This window comes from Rhinatrema bivittatum, chromosome 2, assembly GCF_901001135.1.
Source record: "Rhinatrema bivittatum chromosome 2, aRhiBiv1.1, whole genome shotgun sequence".
Lineage (NCBI taxonomy): Eukaryota > Metazoa > Chordata > Amphibia > Gymnophiona > Rhinatrematidae > Rhinatrema > Rhinatrema bivittatum.
The window spans coordinates 763,244,533-763,263,023 of record NC_042616.1 but is presented as its reverse complement, the minus strand read 5'-3'; the positions used below and the strand labels follow the sequence as shown (position 1 = coordinate 763,263,023).

The 18,491-nt window shown below is 45.8% G+C and overlaps 1 protein-coding gene across 1 annotated transcript in view; it reads left to right on the top strand.

Annotated features, from left to right (window-relative positions):
* Positions 1-18,491, top strand: part of LOC115085691 (E3 ubiquitin-protein ligase TRIM39-like) — a 139,914-nt gene that overhangs the window by 66,817 nt on the left and 54,606 nt on the right. The window contains exon 5 of the mRNA XM_029591996.1: positions 2,726-2,844. Coding sequence (XP_029447856.1) covers positions 2,726-2,844 — 119 coding nt within the window. The remainder of the gene's footprint in view (positions 1-2,725; positions 2,845-18,491) is intronic.

The window sequence follows — 18,491 nt, the reverse complement described above, 5'->3', positions numbered from 1 at the left end:
GACTATCTCCAGATGCTGAGCTCCATGGCCTCCACTATAGATGTAGTGCCTTGGGCGTTTGTCCACATGCGTCCCTTACAAAGAGCATTACTCTCCCGTTGGAAGCCGGTGTCTCGGGAATTTCAGGCTCTTCTGCCGATACTGCCAACCTCGATCACTTGCTACGAGGGGTGGACCTGGGGGTCCCACAATGGGTGATCATTACAACAGATGCCAGCCTCGCCAGCTGGGAGGCACTATGTGGACAACAATCGACGCAAGGTGGATGGACACCAGCACAGGCAGCTTGGCCCATCAACCGTCTCGAGACAAGAGCGGTTCATCTCGCTCTAAAGCACTTCCTTCCCCTAGTCCAGGAACGATCAGTCCGAATCCTCACCGAAAATGCAATGACAGTAGCATACATCAATCATCAAGGAGGGACGAGGAGTCTCCATGTCGCTCAGGAGACGAACAAGCTAATGCCGTGGGCGGAACTCCACTTGACCCATCTGGAGGTGTCTTACATTGCAGGGGTGGACAATGTTCAAGCTGATTTCTTAAGTCGCCAACGCTTAGACCCCGGGGAGTGGGAACATTCCTAGGAAGCAGTGTGACTTCTCTTCAAGCGATGGGGGACTTCCCATCTGGATCTGATGGCCACTCAAAGAAACGCAAAGGCTCCGCGTTTCTTCAGTCGCAGAAGAGAACACGGCGCAGAGGGCATCGATGCCCTAGTCCTTCCGTGGCCGCGGGACCTCCTGCTCTACGTGTTCCCGCCTTGGCCCCTGGTGGGAAGGGTGCTCCGAAGAATAGAGAGTCACCAGGGGTCTGTGATCCTGGTGGCTCTGGAATGGCCTCGACGGCTGTGGTTTGCAAACTTGGTCAACCTAGCAGTGGATGGCCCGCTTCGCCTGGGACATCTGCCGAATCTTCTATGACAGGGACCAGTATTTTTCGACCAGGTAGATCGCTTCTGTCAAGCGGCATGGCTTTTGAGCGCCGCTGGCTGAGAAGGCGGGGTATCCAGAGGCGGTTATCTCCACTCTTCTAAAGGCTAGGAAGACTTCCACCTCCATGTCTTATATCCGGGTCTGGAAAATGTTTGAGTCTTGGTGCCAGTCCACACAGCTTTCTCTACGTCATGCGACCGTAGCCCAGATCTTGTCTTTCTTACAGCAAGGTCTGGAGATGGGATTAGCCTACAGTTCCCTTAGAGTTCAGGTGGCAACTCTTGGTGCTCTCATTCATCATCAGGATGGATCTACTCTTTCGGCTCACCCAGACATTGTCCAGTTCTTGAGAGGAGTAAAACATGTGAAACCACCGATCCGTAATTTATGCCCTTCGTGGAGCTTGAATTTGGTCCTTCGAATTCTAGGCAGTCCACCTTTTGAACCTCTGAAAAGAGCTACCCTCAAGGACCTCACTCTCAAGACAGTATTCCTGGTGTCTATCTGTTCCGCTTGCAGAATCTCGGAGATTCAAGCCTTGTCATGTAGATTGCCTTATCTACGCTTCACGGAGTCGGGAGTGTCCTTGTGTACGGTACCATCATTTCTACCAAAGGTGGTCTCATCCTTTCATTTAAATCAGTCAGTGGAGCTGCCGTCCTTCCAGGACGAGGATTCCAGGGACCTTAGAAGCCTCGATGTCAAGCACGTCCTCCTTCGGTATCTGGAGGCTACCAATGACTTTGTTTATCAGATCATCTCTTTGTCCTCTGGAGTGGTCCCAAGAAGGGAAACAAGGCTTCTAAAACCACCATTGCCCGCTGGCTAAAGGAAGCAATTTCTATGGTGTACATTGGCACTAGGCACCCACCGCCAGATGGAATAAAGGCTCATTCTCTCTGAGCTCAAGCAGCCTCTTGGGCAGAAAGCCGAGCGGTCTCTCCGCAGGAGATTTGCAGAGCGGCTACCTGGAAGTCGTTGCACACATTTGCGCATCACTCTCACTTGAATCTTCAACCACCGATTGTAGGCTCTTTTGGGGCTCAGGTCATTCGAGCTGGGCTATCAGTGGCCCACGCTACTTAGGGAAGCTTTGGTACATCCCACTGTCTGGACTGATCCTGGTACGTACAGGGAAAAGAAAATTATTCCTTACCTGCTAATTTTCGTTCCTGTAGTACCATGGATCAGTCCAGACGTCCAAACTAAGGATTTTTGTAGGTTTTTTGGGAAACATTTTCAGCTTGACTGTTTAATCTTTTCAGGACTGGTATGGGACTGACTAAGAGTTCTTGTTGCAAGTTTGCATTTATCCATGTTTACAGTTATTGTTCAATTGGTTTGATCCATCCAAGGTATTTCTTTCTGGCTTTGATATTCTTTATACTGAAGGGATGCAGAGGGCACACTAGCTTATGAGAGAGTGCCCTCTCAGTTTTTGCTCTGACTCCATCTACTGGAAGGGGGGGAACAACCCACTGTCTGGACTGATCCATGGTACTACAGGAACAAAAATTAGCAGGTAAGGAATAATTTTCTTATCCTGGATTATGAGACCCTCAGTTCCAGTGGTTCATCCCTTGTTCAGGGCGGTGCCCTGCTCTGGATCATGAAGAGTGAATATAAATCATTAAATGAAGGAATAAAGGCAGCATTGTGGGAGAATATTTTCTGTTTTCTCCTTCTGTCAGCAATAAGCCCCTCCCTTTCCCCAGGGCACAGTTAGAAGATCTCTGTCCCATCTCTCTCCCCGGGGACTCCCAGAATAATCCCTGTCACTCTCTTACTCTCAGGTGTCAGGCCGTGAAGTTTCCAAAACCAGAGGCTGCTCCTGTGGGAGAGGGAAAATGTTCGCACCTCAGCTTCCTTCGGCAGTATTTTGTTCTGAAAGATGTGCTCGCCAAACACCAAGGTAAAGAGCCCTTTCATTCTCAGGGCTAGCAGGCAGTTGTGATTCCGTGTAGCTGAATGTCTAGTAGTGCTTTAAAATTTAGGGGAGGCCCAATATTAAAATATATCCGGCTCTGTGAGTTAGCCGGAGAACACTTATCCAGCTCACTTACTCGGGTTATTCAGATAAGTTTTAAAATAAGCAGGATAAGCTTATCTGGCTAACTTTAGACCTGCTATGGGCCAAGTTTAACTTATCTGGTTATCTTACGTAAATAAGGCTGAATATTTCTACTTATCCTGCTACGTTCCCCAGAAACGTAACGCCACCCACTGACTATCTGGATAACTGTTTAGAGAAGTGCTTAGGGCAGGGCTTCCCAAACCTATGGCCAATGTGACCCCATTTTAGCATTTGAAAATTCACATGACCCCAGAGAATGAACCCAGGGGTGTGGTCCCCCTCCTACAATCATTCCTTCTCACCCTTCTGGTATTCAAGCTGAGCCCCTTTTTCTACCTCCACTCCTCTCACCTCCTTAGCCTATCCCATCCTCTTCCCTCTCACCCAATCCCCCATTCCCTCCTTACCTATCCTGCCATCCCCTTTCTTACCTCCCAGCCTCTCTCTCACCCGCTCCATCCATCTTCACGTCCCCTCAGTTAATCCTCTTTCACCTGCAAGGTGTTCTTATAACCCTCAACTGATCCTCTGACATCCCCTTCCTCTCACCCATTCTCCATTCCCTTCTCACTAATCCTGCATTCCCTCTCTCACCTCCCATCCTCATCTCCTCCCCTCCTTTCCTTACATTTCTCTCACCTCCCATCCTCATCTCCTCCCCTCCTTTCCTTACATTTCCTTCAGCCACATTCCAACTCCTTTTACATCTCTCATCTCATCTTCTGTCATTACTCCTCACCTTCCACCTTATCCAACCCTCCAACCTCTCCTGCATGTCATCCCTTCTTTCAAATAGACCCTCCTGCAACCATCCCCTGGCCAGGCTCAGCTGCAACATTTTCCTTTGGGACTGGTCCAAAAGGTGGATGACAACGGGTGGGACGAGAGGGCAGGTTGATGACTGGGCAGGTTCAGTGGTGGGTGAAGAGAGAGGAGCAGTGGTAATTTGCACCGATCCATACACCCTCAGCCCTGCCCTCCCCTCATGACTGCTCCCAGGTCTGACAGTGATCTGCAAACAGTAGGAGCAGCACAGGGCCTGTGGGTTAGTGCAGGCTCAGAGGCCCTGCAGCGGCCCTGTCCCTTCTCGTGCAGGGCTTCCTGTTACCACGGAAACTCATGCAAGGGCAGTACCACCCCAGGGCCTGTGAGCACGAGCAGGCTCACAGGCCCCACGCTGATTCCCACTACTAATAGTGCTGCTGCTCCTGGTGCATTTGAGGCACTTGTGATCACAGCTGAAGGTGTTGGGATCCAGACCCACAGTTTGGGAAGCCCTGGCTTAAGTAAGCAGCTTCAGAAAAGTGAGTTTTTTAAAACTGGATTTGAACACAGCCAGAGAGGGAGCCCAATGGACAGGCTCGGGAAACCTATTCCAGTCATTCGGTGCAGCAAGGTGGAGTTGTGGTGGAGGAGAAGGGCACAGATAAGAGTGACCTGACCAATGAATGGGCTTTATGAGGAAGGATGCAGGGAGAGAGAGGAGAAGACAGGTAGTGAGGAACTGCAGAGTGAGTGCATTTACAGGCGAGTAAGAGAAGAAGACAGGGAGGCGATGTAGCAGCTTGAGAAGAGGGGTTAGAAGAGCATAACAGCACTGAAGGAGGAGAAGAAATGCAGCTGAATTTGGAATAGATTGCAGTGAGCGACAGTTCAGTGGGAGGCCTGCAGAAAGCAAGTTGTAGAAGTCTGAGGAAGAGGTGATAAGAGATATTGAGCATCTGGTAGCGTGCTCAGATGCTCAATATCAGATGGATTTTAGTAATGTTATACAGGCTTATCTGGATAAGTTCACCACACTCCCTGCAGCTGAATATCAGGCTGTAAGTTTATTGCAAAAATGCTTCATTTTAAACTTTTACCATTCCTCAGTATAATTGTTTATCCTTACATTTTCTTTTAGGAAAATTTTCTGCAGAACTAGGTAAGCTTTCTTCAGTTTCTCTCTTTTACATTAAAAAAACACTATTTAAGGTGCATCTCTGCTTTGGAAAGGCTCCTGTTTCCCTTACAATAAATAGAGAAGGCTGCACCCAGAAACAGCAATTCCAGGTTTTTATGGTCACAGCCAGAGTCCTGAGAAATGAAAGAGACGATGTCACAGGATTTGGGGTTATGTTACTGGCTGAATACTGCAGCATGAAACCAGGGCCAGATTTTGGTGCCCATAGGCAGGACCTGCTGGAGGTGGGACAGTAAGGGGGAGAGGATATCATGTCACTGCAGCTTCGCTCTGAAGTGACGCAGTCTCACAGCCCTAAAGCAAACAGGAGCAAGCTCCTCTTCAGCCTGATTATTTGCTGCCTTCAGAATCGGCATGCCGGGCAGTTGCCTCTGTTGCCAATGCTTGATGGACTCTTGGTCTGACCCAGCATGGCAATTTCTTATGTTCTTATGTTCTTATGAGGGTTCACAAATCCAACCTCTTCAGCTCAGCTGCATGTGGCTGTCTTGATTAAAATTCCTTTTATCCCAGGACAAGCAGGATGATAGTCCTCACATATGGGTGACATCATCAGATGGAGCCCTGATACGGAAAACGTCTGTCAAAAGTTTCTAGAAACTTTTGGCTGGCACACTGAGGCTACTGAGCATGCCCAGCATGCCATGATATTCTCAGCCACAGGGGTCTCCCTTCAGTCTCTTATTTTCCGCCTTGCTGTAAGCATAGCATATTAGGAACTCTGGGAATTTTCCCTCACTTTTTCCTCAAGGGAAAGAAAATATTTTCAGTCACAAAAAAATTGTCATCGGATCTCCCTTCGACATAGTCATTTTTGGTCGATTTCGGTCACCCTCACTCGGTGTCCGCTGGTCTTCGACCGTCACTCGGCCTAACTTTCTAACATGGACTCCGGATTCAAAAAATGTCCAGATTGTAACCGAACTATGTTGATTACCGACCCGCACAATGTTTGTGCTTTCTGCCTGGGATCAGGCCACGATGTCCGGGCTTGTTCAACTTGTGCCCAGATGATACCAAAGGGCAAGCGTGCCCGATTGGACAAGATGGAAGAGTTGTTCAAGAAAATCACCCCATCGTCATCATCGACGTCATCTCCAAGAAGAATATCTCCCTCTGTTGCAAAACATCGAGGAGAAAAGAGGACCTGTGACCGTCCGTCACCAACCCCATCGGTGTCCTCCGAGCGTCTTCCTCGGCATCTAAGGAACATCGAGAAAAAAGACACCATTGACACCGTTCCACCACTGATCCATTGGATGGAATGGCCAGCATCGAAGGACATCGAGCCGATGCCCAAGCGAGTCCAGGTACTGGAACCAACACGCCCTTCTGTACCCGAGGAACCGAGGCGCTCTCCACAGGGATCGGGGTTAGAGACTGTGCCACCACGCTCAGTCGTGGAAGTGCCAGTAGCACCAGTCTTACCTTCTCCTGTGACAGTGGACCCAGTCCCAGTTTCCAGGGAAGAGATGACTTCCATGGTCCAGCAGGCCATCGTCGAGGCTTTTCAAAAATTTCAGCCTCCTTCCATACCACCATCGGTACCGACACTGACTCCGGCATCGACATCGGATCTGTCGATTTTTCAGCCTTTGCTGAAAAAAATCGACGCCTTGATTGGTATTTTTCCTCCACTGGCACCGACGACACCCGCGCCTCCGGTGCAACCATCGATGCCTACACATCCACCGATGATTCCTTCCATTCCGATTCCGGGTTCATTGGAGGATGATGACAGGAACTCGGATTCCATCCCGGGGCCATCGGGCCTTCATCATCATCGAATATCGGCAAGGCCATCGATGCCAGTAAAGGATCCCTTGATGCCAATGCGTCCCGGTCCATCGGGTGATACCCGGCATCGGTTACCATCAATGCCATTGAGACCCATTGTTTCCCCATCAATGCCTTTATTACCTCCTATGCTGCCAAAGCAGATTACATCTAAATCTGCTTCTAAAACAAAACATCATCTACAACAACAACCAGATGATCCTGAATCACCTTACCATCCTCAGTATACTCCTTGGAAGGACTATACTGAGGATGGTAAGGTGATTCAGGATCATCTGGTTGTTGTTGTAGATGATGTTTTGTTTTAGAAGCAGATTTAGATGTAATCTGCTTTGGCAGCATAGGAGGTAATAAAGGCATTGATGGGGAAACAATGGGTCTCAATGGCATTGATGGTAACCGATGCCGGGTATCACCCGATGTCCTTGGAAGGACATGGATACTGTCCTTCCAAGGACATCCCGATGTCCTTGGAAGGACATGGTTACTGATTACTGATTCAGAAGCACTACAGTCTGAACCTTCTCCACCAGAAGAGAGGAGGAAGTCCCCTCCTGAAGACTTGTTATTCACAAACTTCATTAAGAAAATGGCAGACACAATTCCTTTCGAATTACTGACGGAGGAGGGCACAAGACACAAGGCTCTAGAAGTCCTACAGTTCGTTGATGCATCAAAGGAGGTAATAGCAATACCTATCCACTAAGTTCTGTTGGACCTCCAGCATAGGTTATGGGAGCATCCTTGCTCAGTACAAGCTGTAAATAGAAGAACAGATGCCACATACCTGGTGCAACATACCCCAGGTTTCCAAAAGCCCCAATTGCCTCATCACTCTGTGATCATCGAATCGGCTCAGAAAAAAGCCAGGAAACAGAAGCCACACTCTTCTACCCCACCAGGAAAAGAACAGAAGTTCTTAGATATCTTAGGGAGAAAGGTTTTTCAGGGGTCCATGCTGGTATCTCGTATTGCGGCGTACCAGCTTTATATGATACAGTACCAAAGAAACTTGTGGAAGCAAGTTCAAGGTATTGCCGATGATCTCCCTCAGCAACAAGAACTGGCTTTAAATACACTAATTGCAAAAGGGCTTGAATCTGACAAACACGAGGTACAGGCAGCTTATGACTCATTTGAGACATCTGCCCGCCTATCAGCATCGGGAATTAATGCAAGGAGGTGGGCTTGGCTTAAGGCCTCAGACCTCAGACAAGAAGTCCAAGAGAGACTGGCAGATCTTCCTTGTACTGGAGAGAATCTCTTCGGAGAAAAAATTCAGTCTACCATCTCTCAATTGAAAGATCACCACGAGACGCTCCGCCAACTCTCTAGACTACCATTGGATCAGCCATCCTCAATAAGAAAATCGACCAGAAGGGAAACCAGGAAACCCTTCTATATTTTTTTATTTATTTATTTAAGGGTTTTTTATATACCGAGGCACGTTTGCAAAACATCACCTCGGTTCACAATGTAACATAACCTAGCAACAAGCTTTACAATAATATAAATTTTTTGACAAGGAGTCGGTTAACAGGGGCTGGAGGGGATAATACGTGGATTATATACATATGTACATTTTTTTTTTTTTTTTTTTTTTTTAACAATAGACTTAATCAAAACAGTTAGGTTGTTGGAGGGGGGTGGGTGGGGTATTAGGAGTAAGGAGGAGGAGGAGAGGGAGACCCACAAGAAGTGGGGAGGAGGGAGAATAGATATAACAGGGCGTGAATCAGTCGGGTGGTCTAGGCCTAGAAGATATTACCCACCTGCTTCTTCAGAGCATTCATACCGTCCACCACAAAGGGGACGTGCACGCCAACCAAAACAGCCAAAAACCCAGCCACCACCACAAACTGGACCAGAAGCGGGTTTTTGAAATCAATCAAGAGAACAGAAGCCTTTCCATCAACCCTATGCCCCACTTACCAGTAGGAAGTTGACTCCATCAATTCAAAGACCAATGGAGTCTTATCACAAAAGACCAATGGGTGTTAGCCATACTAAATCTGGGATACCGTCTAAAATTCAAAACAATACCCCCACATTCTCCACCCATTCCACTTTGGACAAGCATGGTCATCACACCTCAACTTCAAGTAGAATGCTCTACTTTGTTGACTGCCAGAGCTATCGAACCAGTTCCCTGGTCTCAACAAGGCAAGGGGTTCTATTCCCGCTATTTCCTAATTCCAAAGAAAACAGGCGGCCTTTGCCCTATCTTAGACCTCTGCAATCTCAACAAATTTCTTCAAAAAGAAAAATTTCGGATGGTATCTCTGGGAACCATCCTTCCATTGCTTCAACGGGGAGATTGGCTCTGTTCTCTAGATCTCCAAGACGCTTATGCACACATACCCATTTCCACACAACATCACAAGTATCTATGATTCGTCGTGGGAAGAAATCATTACCAGTATCGAGTCCTACCATTTGGACTAGCCTCTGCTCCTTGAGTATTCACAAAATGTCTAGCAGTGGCTGCTAGACATTTTGCACATCTAAGAAAAAACAGCATTCATGTTTTTTCCATACCTAGACGATTGGCTAGTCAGAAGCCCATCCAGGCAGGAAGCTCTGTTTGCCTTGAAAAGCACAATAATACTATTACACTCCCTAGGATTTCTAATCAACTATCAAAAATCCCACATCAAGCCGTCTCAACTCCTCACATTCATCGGAGCAGACCTCGACACTACAGTGGCGAAAGCTTTTCTTCCAAACTACCATGCCAACAATCTAGCACATTTGGCGAACTCTATAAACCAATACCAGTTCGCATCTGCCCATCAACTTCTAGTGCTACTAGGACACATGGCCTCGACAGTACATGTTACCCCTATGGTGAAGTTAGCCATGAGAAGAACTCAAAGGACTTTAAAATCTCAGTGGCTACAAGCTTTCCAACCACTGTCGTACACAGTTCAAATCACCCACCAATTACGCCTATCGCTCCACTGGTGGACAAATCAAACAGCCTTGAAAGCTGGTCTCCCATTCCAGCAGTCAACTCCGCAAGTCATCTTGACCACAGATGCCTCCAACTTGGGATGGGAAGCTCACGTCAACAACCTTCAAACACAAGGGACGTGGACTACGCTTGAAATGAAGTGTCAAATTTCTTAGGACTTCAAGCGATGCGATATGCCCTTTATGCCTTTAAAGACTGCCTCTCAAACAAGACTGTGCTGATACAGACGGACAACACAGTAGTAATGTGGTACATAAACAAACAGGGAGGCACAGGTTCTTATCTGCTCTGCCAGGAAGCAGTGCAGATTTGGGCTTGGGCTCTAGAGCACTCCATGCATCTCCGAGCAACTTATCTGGCAGGCATACAAAATGTCCTAGCGGACAATCTCAGTCGACATTTCCATCCCCACGAATGGTCTCTGGATCCATGTGTAGCGAGCAAAATACGCTGGGGTCGCCCAACCATGGACCTCTTTGAGTCCAAACTGAACCACAAAGGGGAAAGGTTCTGCTCCCTCCACGGCTGTCGACAAGCATTCCCCAGGGACACCTTTGCTCACCCCTGGAATACAGGTCTTCTATATGCGTATCCTCCAATTCCGCTCATAGCCAAATCTCTCGTAAAGCTACAACAGGACAGAGGAACAATGATCCTCATAGCCCTGCACTGGCCTCGACAAGTATGATTTCCCATTCTCCTCGACCTCTCGATCAGAGAGCCAATTCGCCTGGGCACAGCGCCAACTCTCGTAACTCAGAATCAGGGCAAGTTGCGTCATCGCAACCTGACAACTCTTGCCCTGACAACTTGGATGTTGAAAGGTTAATTCTGCAACTACTTATTCTTTCAACACAAGTCTCTAAAGTTCTCGTAGCTTCACGAAAGCCTTCCACACATAAATCTTACCACTTTAAGTGGACTAGATTTACCAAGTAGTGCACACAAAAAGGTTTTGACCCTTTCTCTTGCCCCACTCCTTCTTTACTAGATTACCTATGCCACCTTTCAGATTCTGGTCTCCAGACATCCTCTGTAAGGGTACACCTAGGTGCCATAGCGGCATACCACAAGGGAATAGGGGATGCGCCAATAACAGCGCAACCCCTAGTAAGTAGGTTTATGAGAGACTTACTTCATCTTAAGCCTCCCATTCAACCACCTGTCACTGAATGGGACCTTAATTTAGTACTAACGAGACTCATGTGGTCTCCGTTTGAGCCTCTGCACTCCTGTGATGAAAAATTTCTTACATGGAAAGTATTTTTCTTAGTAGCTATTACATCGGCTGGGAGGGTCAGTGAGTTGCAAGCTCTCGTCACATACTCACCCTACATAAGGTTCCTGCATGACAGAGTAGTCCTTTGCACTCACCCCAAATTCCTACCAAAAGTAGTAACGGATTTTCACATCAATCAATCAATAGTCTTGCCTATTTTCTTTCCAAGACCTCACTCTCACCAGGGAGAGAGAGTCTTACACACCTTAGACTGTAAATGTGCACTAGCTTTTTACCTGAACCGCACAGCGGTCCATAGGAAGTCCACCCAACCTACCAGGAGTTGCAGTAGGAAAACAGACTCCCTCCAACTGGCTAGCAGATTGTATAGATTCTGTTATGAAAAAGCAAATGTTCCTCTCCAGGGGCGAGTAAAAGCTTACTCAGTAAGGGCTATGTCTATATCAGTAGCACACTATCGTTCAGTGCCCATTCTTGACATATGTAAAGCTGCAACCTGGAGTTCCCTTCACACCTTTGCACCTATTGTTTGGACAAAGAAGGACAACAAGATTCAGCCTTTGGACAATCTGTCTTATTTATTTATTTAATTTATTTATTTTAAAACTTTTCTATACCGTCGCTAAGTTATATACCATCGCAACGGTTTACAAATAGGCACATAGACTAAGGTAAGTAAATGTAGGATATCTTACATTCTAACAGGTGCCAATAAAGTTCGGTTACAATTTCATAAATAAAATCATTATTTGAGTAATGTTGGTCAAGTCCAGGTATATTATTGATAAATAAATAAATAAATACATACATAAATAAATAAAAAATAAATAAATAAAACCCAGCTACACTAACTGCACTAACCACATCCTCAGAGCTTAATTGTGCATTGCTTGGAAAATGTGTACTGTGTTAGCATATTTAAAAGTTAGTGTAGAAAAGGTCAGTACTGTCTTTGTCCTACTTAGTTTTCTCCAGGAACAAACAGGATGAACAGCCTCACCTGCAAGTGCAGGCCACAACCAGTTGTTGTGCTTGTTGCACAAGTTGTATGCTGTTGATATAATGCAAGAATGACTCAGCCTGTAGCTTGCTAATCACCCATATGTGAGGACTATCATCCTGCTTGTCCTGGGATAAAGCAAAATTGCTTACCTTGTAATAGGTGTTATCCCAGGACAGAGGGATGTAGTCCTCACAGAACCCACCCGCCACCCCGCGAAGTTGGGTTCAATACATTTTATTATTTTATTTGTTTAGCTCACGCTTACTGCTACAAACGAGTCTGAAGAGAGACCCCTGTGGCTGAGAATATCATGGCATGCTGGGCATGCTCAGTAGGCTCAGTGTGCCAGCCAAATGTTTCTAGAAACTTTTGACAGACGTTTTCCGTATCAGGGCTCCATCTGATGATGTCACCCAAATGTGAGGACTACATCCTGCTGACTTGGGATAACACCTATTACAAGGTAAGCAATTTTGCTTTCTATAAAATCAGTTACTGCAGAGGGAAAATGACCTACAAAGCTCAGGATGGGTTCATCCTATAGTTGATATAATTCTTCCTTTGGAAACTCACTGATTACCGATGATCTTTACTAATTGCTTGATGGCATCAGCTACAGATAGACACATCCCGAGCTTTGCATTCTATTCAGATTCTGCAGTGAGTAAAACTGGATCCATCCTTTATTGTTCAAGAGGTCCAGGATTACAGGAGCTGCTCAGGGTCCCTCTGACGAAGATGAAAAAGTTTAAAAAGAAATCCACTGGGGAATGAGCCTGGGTAATTAATTGCACCGTGGAGCCCGTTGCTAATCACTCATCAGTTACAGGAGCACTGCAGCCCTACAGGGATCCGTAAGAGGCTGAGCTTATTGCACTGTGCTATGGGGAGCCAATGAGGAGACTTGTTTTATGCAGCCTATGCATGAATGAGCCAATGAGAATCTTTCTTTCATGCATTCACTCAGCAGAGCTGTGAGACCAATAGGATGGAGTACAGATCTATTTGCCAATAAGAATGTTGTTTTCTGCAAGCCTGTCAGTGAGTGATAGCCAATAGCAGAGCTTCTCTTAATGAATGTGAGTGAGGAAGGAGCCAATGAGGGTTAGAGATGGGTGTGTGAGGAGCCAATGAGAAATGTGTGCTCATGTTTATTAATGTGTCTCCTCCCTGCAGCGGATGTGACTCTGGATCCTGAGACTGCTCATCCTACTCTCGTCCTGTCCGAGGATGGGAAAAGCGTCAGACACGGAGACACAAGACAGAACCAGCCTGACTCTCCCCAGAGATTTGATTATTGTGTCTTTGTGCTGGGGCGTGAGGGCTTCACCTCGGGGAGACATTACTGGGAGGTGGAGGTGGGAGACAAGACTGGCTGGACATTGGGGGTTTGTAAAGATTCTGTGAGCAGGAAGGGGGATATCACACTAACACCTCAGAATGGATACTGGGCGGTGTGGCTGAGGGATGGAGAATACAAGGCCCTCACCTCCCCCTGGACCCGGATCCCCCTGAGCGTGAGACCCCGGGCAGTGGGGATCCTCCTGGACTATCAGGCAGGAAAGGTCTCATTTTACAATGCAGATGAGAAATCTCATCTTTTCACCTTCACTCACACCTTCACTGAGAAACTCCGGCCCTATTTCAGTCCTTACCTCAATGAAGGAGGTAAAAATGCCGGAGCTCTGAGAATTCGCCCCATGCCAGCCTGGGAATGAGAGAGCCAGGCTCAGGGCTGTGATGTGAGATCTGGGAGATGATGAATGTGCAGATCTGCATGAAAGCGTTTGATGGATCAGAGGGAGACAATCAGATTTATTGCATGATTTCTAGAGCTGGGCTCATCTTGTGTTGGTGCAGTGGTTTCGGAGACACCCATCCCTTTTTAAATGTGGCACAATGGAATGGTCTTACATCAGGGCAGGGGTACAGCAATGCGCCCATTATAGCTTAATCTGGAGGTGTGATTGTAACCGTCTCTAAAAGTCAGAAAGAAGGCCCAGAGAACTGATCCGTAAAGATAGACTTTTATTGCCAGCAAGATGCAGCTAAGACAAAGGCTTAGTACAAACTGCATGCCACGCCCCTTCAGGAGATGGCTCTTATACATTCTACATTTCTTATCTTTTACACATGCGTTCTACAAATCGCTGAACCAGCATTTTCTAGCGTGGTTTTCAAGTAGGTGTAGCTTATAATCAGACTATTGTTTCGTCATTTAATTGACGGGTTAGACATTTTATAGCGATGATCGTATTAATACAATACAAACTATTAGAATTACAAAATGGTGGTGCGTTCCACTGAATGTCAGTACGTAAGCACGTAATTGCGTAGTGCATGCCATTGCGGTTCAAATGTTAGTACATTCAAGATGGCTGTGCGTTTCAATGCGATTCACTGCTGGCAGTGTTAATTAGAAGGTTTCAGTTTTCTCATTCAATGAAGGTCCATTAAAATGCGCTTCTTCATTCCCCCTTTTGATACTTCAACTTCTTTAGAAGGCGCAAGTATCACTTTCATCTGTGAGGTAACTGAAAGACAAACCAAAATTAGTATAAAAGTCACTCAGTGGGGGCTCTAATATGTTTGCTAGGTCGTAGGTTTCTTCACGGGTTTGAGACGGATGGGCCCTATTGGTTGCACCCCCCTTTGTAGCCCGACTTACCCCAACAAACAAGGTGGCCCAGGTATGTTAGTTACATTAAAGGCATTAGAGGTTAGTGTCAAAATATTCATCTTCTGTGTCAGATGAATCTGATGAGGGAAATGTTGAAACTGAAGCATATTTGTTCATCATCATGATCTGGGCTGCTGCTCTCCGATCAGCAATTGTTTCAATCATTGAGCGTAAATTCCTAAAGATAAGAGGGAGACATAAAGGCAATAAAATACAAGAAATTAAAAGAAGTAACAAAGGAATAAAGAGCTCTTTCAGCCCTGGAATCGAGGTCAGCCAGCTGGGCAATGATGCTGTCCAGTCAAGAACTCCGGTCCAGGTCTGCACAGGAACATGAGCTAGTCGCACCATTCGATCAGTGATTTCTTCGATGACTTTGCTTTTATCATCAATCTGTAAACAACAATTGGAAAGATTAAATTTTCCACATACACCACCTTCCTGAGGGAATTCCCAATAGGTACCCTGTATAGTTTTGAATATTGGCGTGATAAACACTGTCTTCCAATGACATCAGTCTGGAGAGCCCATTCATATGGACTATTCTTTCGTTTATAGGTTATAGTTGTATTCAAGGCATTGAGGTCAGATTGGAATACTTCTTTGGCTTCCCAAGGCCACTGCTCTCCCGTTTTTGTACCTCCACATACAAAACAATTTTTGACTTCCAAAGAGAGAGCTATATTCTCGGCCAAATTTACGAACATGTTCTTTGCTTGATATGAAATTGTGTGCTTCTTTAATTCCTCAGTCACTTGGGATACTTCATCGAAGAATGATTGATAACCAACTACAGTAGTTTGATGGATAATTGGACGTGGTTTGTCTCTCCGCTGCGTGATCGTGATGTAAGTCATGGGATCTCTTCCTGTTCCGTCGATTCCAAATCCCCAGGTATCCTGCCATGGGGATCCTTCATTTCTAATTGGCCATTCCAAAGAAACGATGTTTCCAGTTTCTTTCACTAGTTTACCTACTCCTTGGCAACCTGGGTATCCTCCACCAGTATAATCACACACTAAGGCCCATCCAGACAGTATAAGGTCCCCAACGCATGGCAGCCAGTTGGATGGGTTAGCTACTCGATTGTATGGGCAGAGATATTTATGGTTGGAAACATAGGATTCTTTCCATGATTGAGACCCACAGTGGAGTGCATTGGGATGTTTATCAATTGCTTCACAGGCATCAGAGGTGAGTGTAACACTAGATCCTCCTCCCATGAGGATCTTGGTGGAGTTGATGTAATACAGGATTCCTTCTCCATCTGGTATGATGCTAGTTGTGGGACTCTTTGGCAACCCAGCAGTAAGGGTAATATTGTAGTATTTAGGAGTGGTCGGAGAATGGCAAATGACTTTGTCGACAAGTAGGCATCGATGAAAGGATTGATATCCCTGCGTTGTGTTTAAAGCACAGGCAGGCTGTGCTGTACAAGATAGTGGAGGTTGAGATTGATGTATGATTGTAGAAACAAGCTGAAATCCATCTTGAGTTGTAGTACGTATTTGTTTGATACATTCGGTGCAATTCTTGCTCAAGGGAAGTTTAAGAGATGTTGTTGTTGCACATGAGATTAGTATTAGGATCCGTAGAATTCTTGGCAATCGAAGGAAAGAGTCAGAAGTAATATAGATCTGAGGATGTAGACTATGGTGATATACCATCTCCAGAACCTTTGAGACGGTCATCTAGCACTTAGTATTATGATAAGGAGAGCTGATTTCATGTATTACTGTGCCTGCAAAGAAGGAAAGAAATAGACACGTTAGTATTCTTCAGTATTTCACTTGAGTCTTTTACTCAGGAGTAACTCTCGGCCTGCCTCGGGTGAATTTTAATTTGTTGTCCCCAATCCTGGAGACTTGCCAGATAGAAGAGGCAGGTTTAAGTCGAGTCCAATGTATCCATGATGGACATCCAGAGACTTTCACGGCTGTAGGGGTGGTCAATAGCACAGTATATGGGCCTTTCCATCGCGGCTTGAGGAAATCAGAGTCATCCCATTCTTTTATCCATACGGAATTTCCAATTTGAAATTGATGAGTTGGTGTAAGTAGGATTAGAGGTTCAGTCTCACAAGTATAGTTACGGATGGCAACAACTGTGTCATACAGTCCTTTTAGTTGGTTGCTGAGAGACATTTCCCCTTGGATCTGCAAGGAATCAGGAAAAGATGGAAGTGGTGGAGGTCTCGCATACATCATTTCATAAGGTGTTAGACCAGATTTTCTTGGACTGCATCGAACATGTAGTAGAGCTAAGGGTAGGATATCTGGCCATTTGGTCTTTGTTTCTTGACACAATTTAGCTATTTGATTTTTCAAAGTTCTGTTAGCTCTTTCGACTGCTCCGCTGCTTTGTGGTCTCCAGGCACAATGCAAATGCCACCTGATGCCCAGAATTTTGCTTAATTGTTGAGTGATTTCACTGGTGAAAGCTGGTCCATTGTCAGAATTTATCTGTCTTGGTAGTCCGTAGCGTGGCAAGATTTGATGAAGAATTAGTGACACCATCTCTTTAGCTGTTTCAGTTCGTGAAGGTATAGCTTCAATCCATCCAGTATAAGTACAGACTGCTACTAACATAGCTTTGTATCCTTTTGAAGGAGTCATGTGAGTGAAATCAATTTGACAAACTTGAAATGGTGTAGTTCCTCGTAGGATATGTCCTGGGGCAGGACCAGGTCCACTCCGAGGATTGTTTCTTGCACATGTGACACATTGGTTGATTGCATGCTTTGTTAACTGAGTAACTCGGTTGATGTAGTACGTTTTCTCCAGCAGTTTTGCTAATGAATCTCGGCCAAGATGTGTCTTATTATGAGCTTCTTTAACTATAGTCCAAGCAATAGCTTCAGGTATCCATATTCGACCATCTTGTATAATCCACCAACCACTTTGCTGGTGAAGCTGCTCATTCTGTGCCCATTCATTTTCTTCTGTGGAGTAAACAGGTCTTTCATCTGGGAATTGTAAGAGAGGGCATGCTTTTGTTGTCATTTGAAATGGTTGTTCACGTGCTGCTTCTTTCGCTGCTTTGTCCGCTCTTTGGTTTCCTTGTGCAATGGGATCCGACTTCCCTGTATGTGCCTTGCAATGCATGACAGCTACTTTTCGTGGTGCCCAGACTGCATTTAGTAAATCATGTACTTCGGATGCGTTGGTCAGCTGCTTTCCTTCGGCAGTTAGAAATCCTCGTTCCTTATATAGAGCTCCATGTACTTGGATAGTGAGAAAGGCATATTTAGAGTCTGTATAGATATTTACAGTTTTTCCTTCTGCCAACTGCAGAGCTCGAGTAAGGGCAATTAGTTCAGCTTTTTGTGCAGATGTCCCTGGAGGTAGAGGTTCGGCCTCTATAATGTCATCTTCGGAAACTATGGCATATCCAGCAACCCGGGTCCCATTTATAACCTGGCTACTTCCATCAGTGAATAAAGTCCAAGCTCCTTGCCAGGGTTGATCTCTCAAATCGGGTCGACTAGAATGCACTGTAGCCATGACCTCTTCACAATTGTGAGCAACTGGTTTGGGTGCTGGCAATAAAGTTGCAGGGTTCAAGTTCTTACTGTCTTGTATTTGAATTTCAGGGGTTTCACATAGCAAGGCTTGATACTTTACAAGACGGGAATTGGTCATCCATTTTGGTCCATGAGTTTCTAGTAGTCCTTGGATAGTGTGAGGAGTTGTTACTTGTAAAGTTTGTCCAAAGGTTAATTTAACAGCTTCTGGAATCAATAAGCATGCAGCAGCGATGCTTCGAAGGCACCCGGGCCATCCTTTTGCGACATTATCCATTCCTTTTGACAAATATGCAACTGGTCGT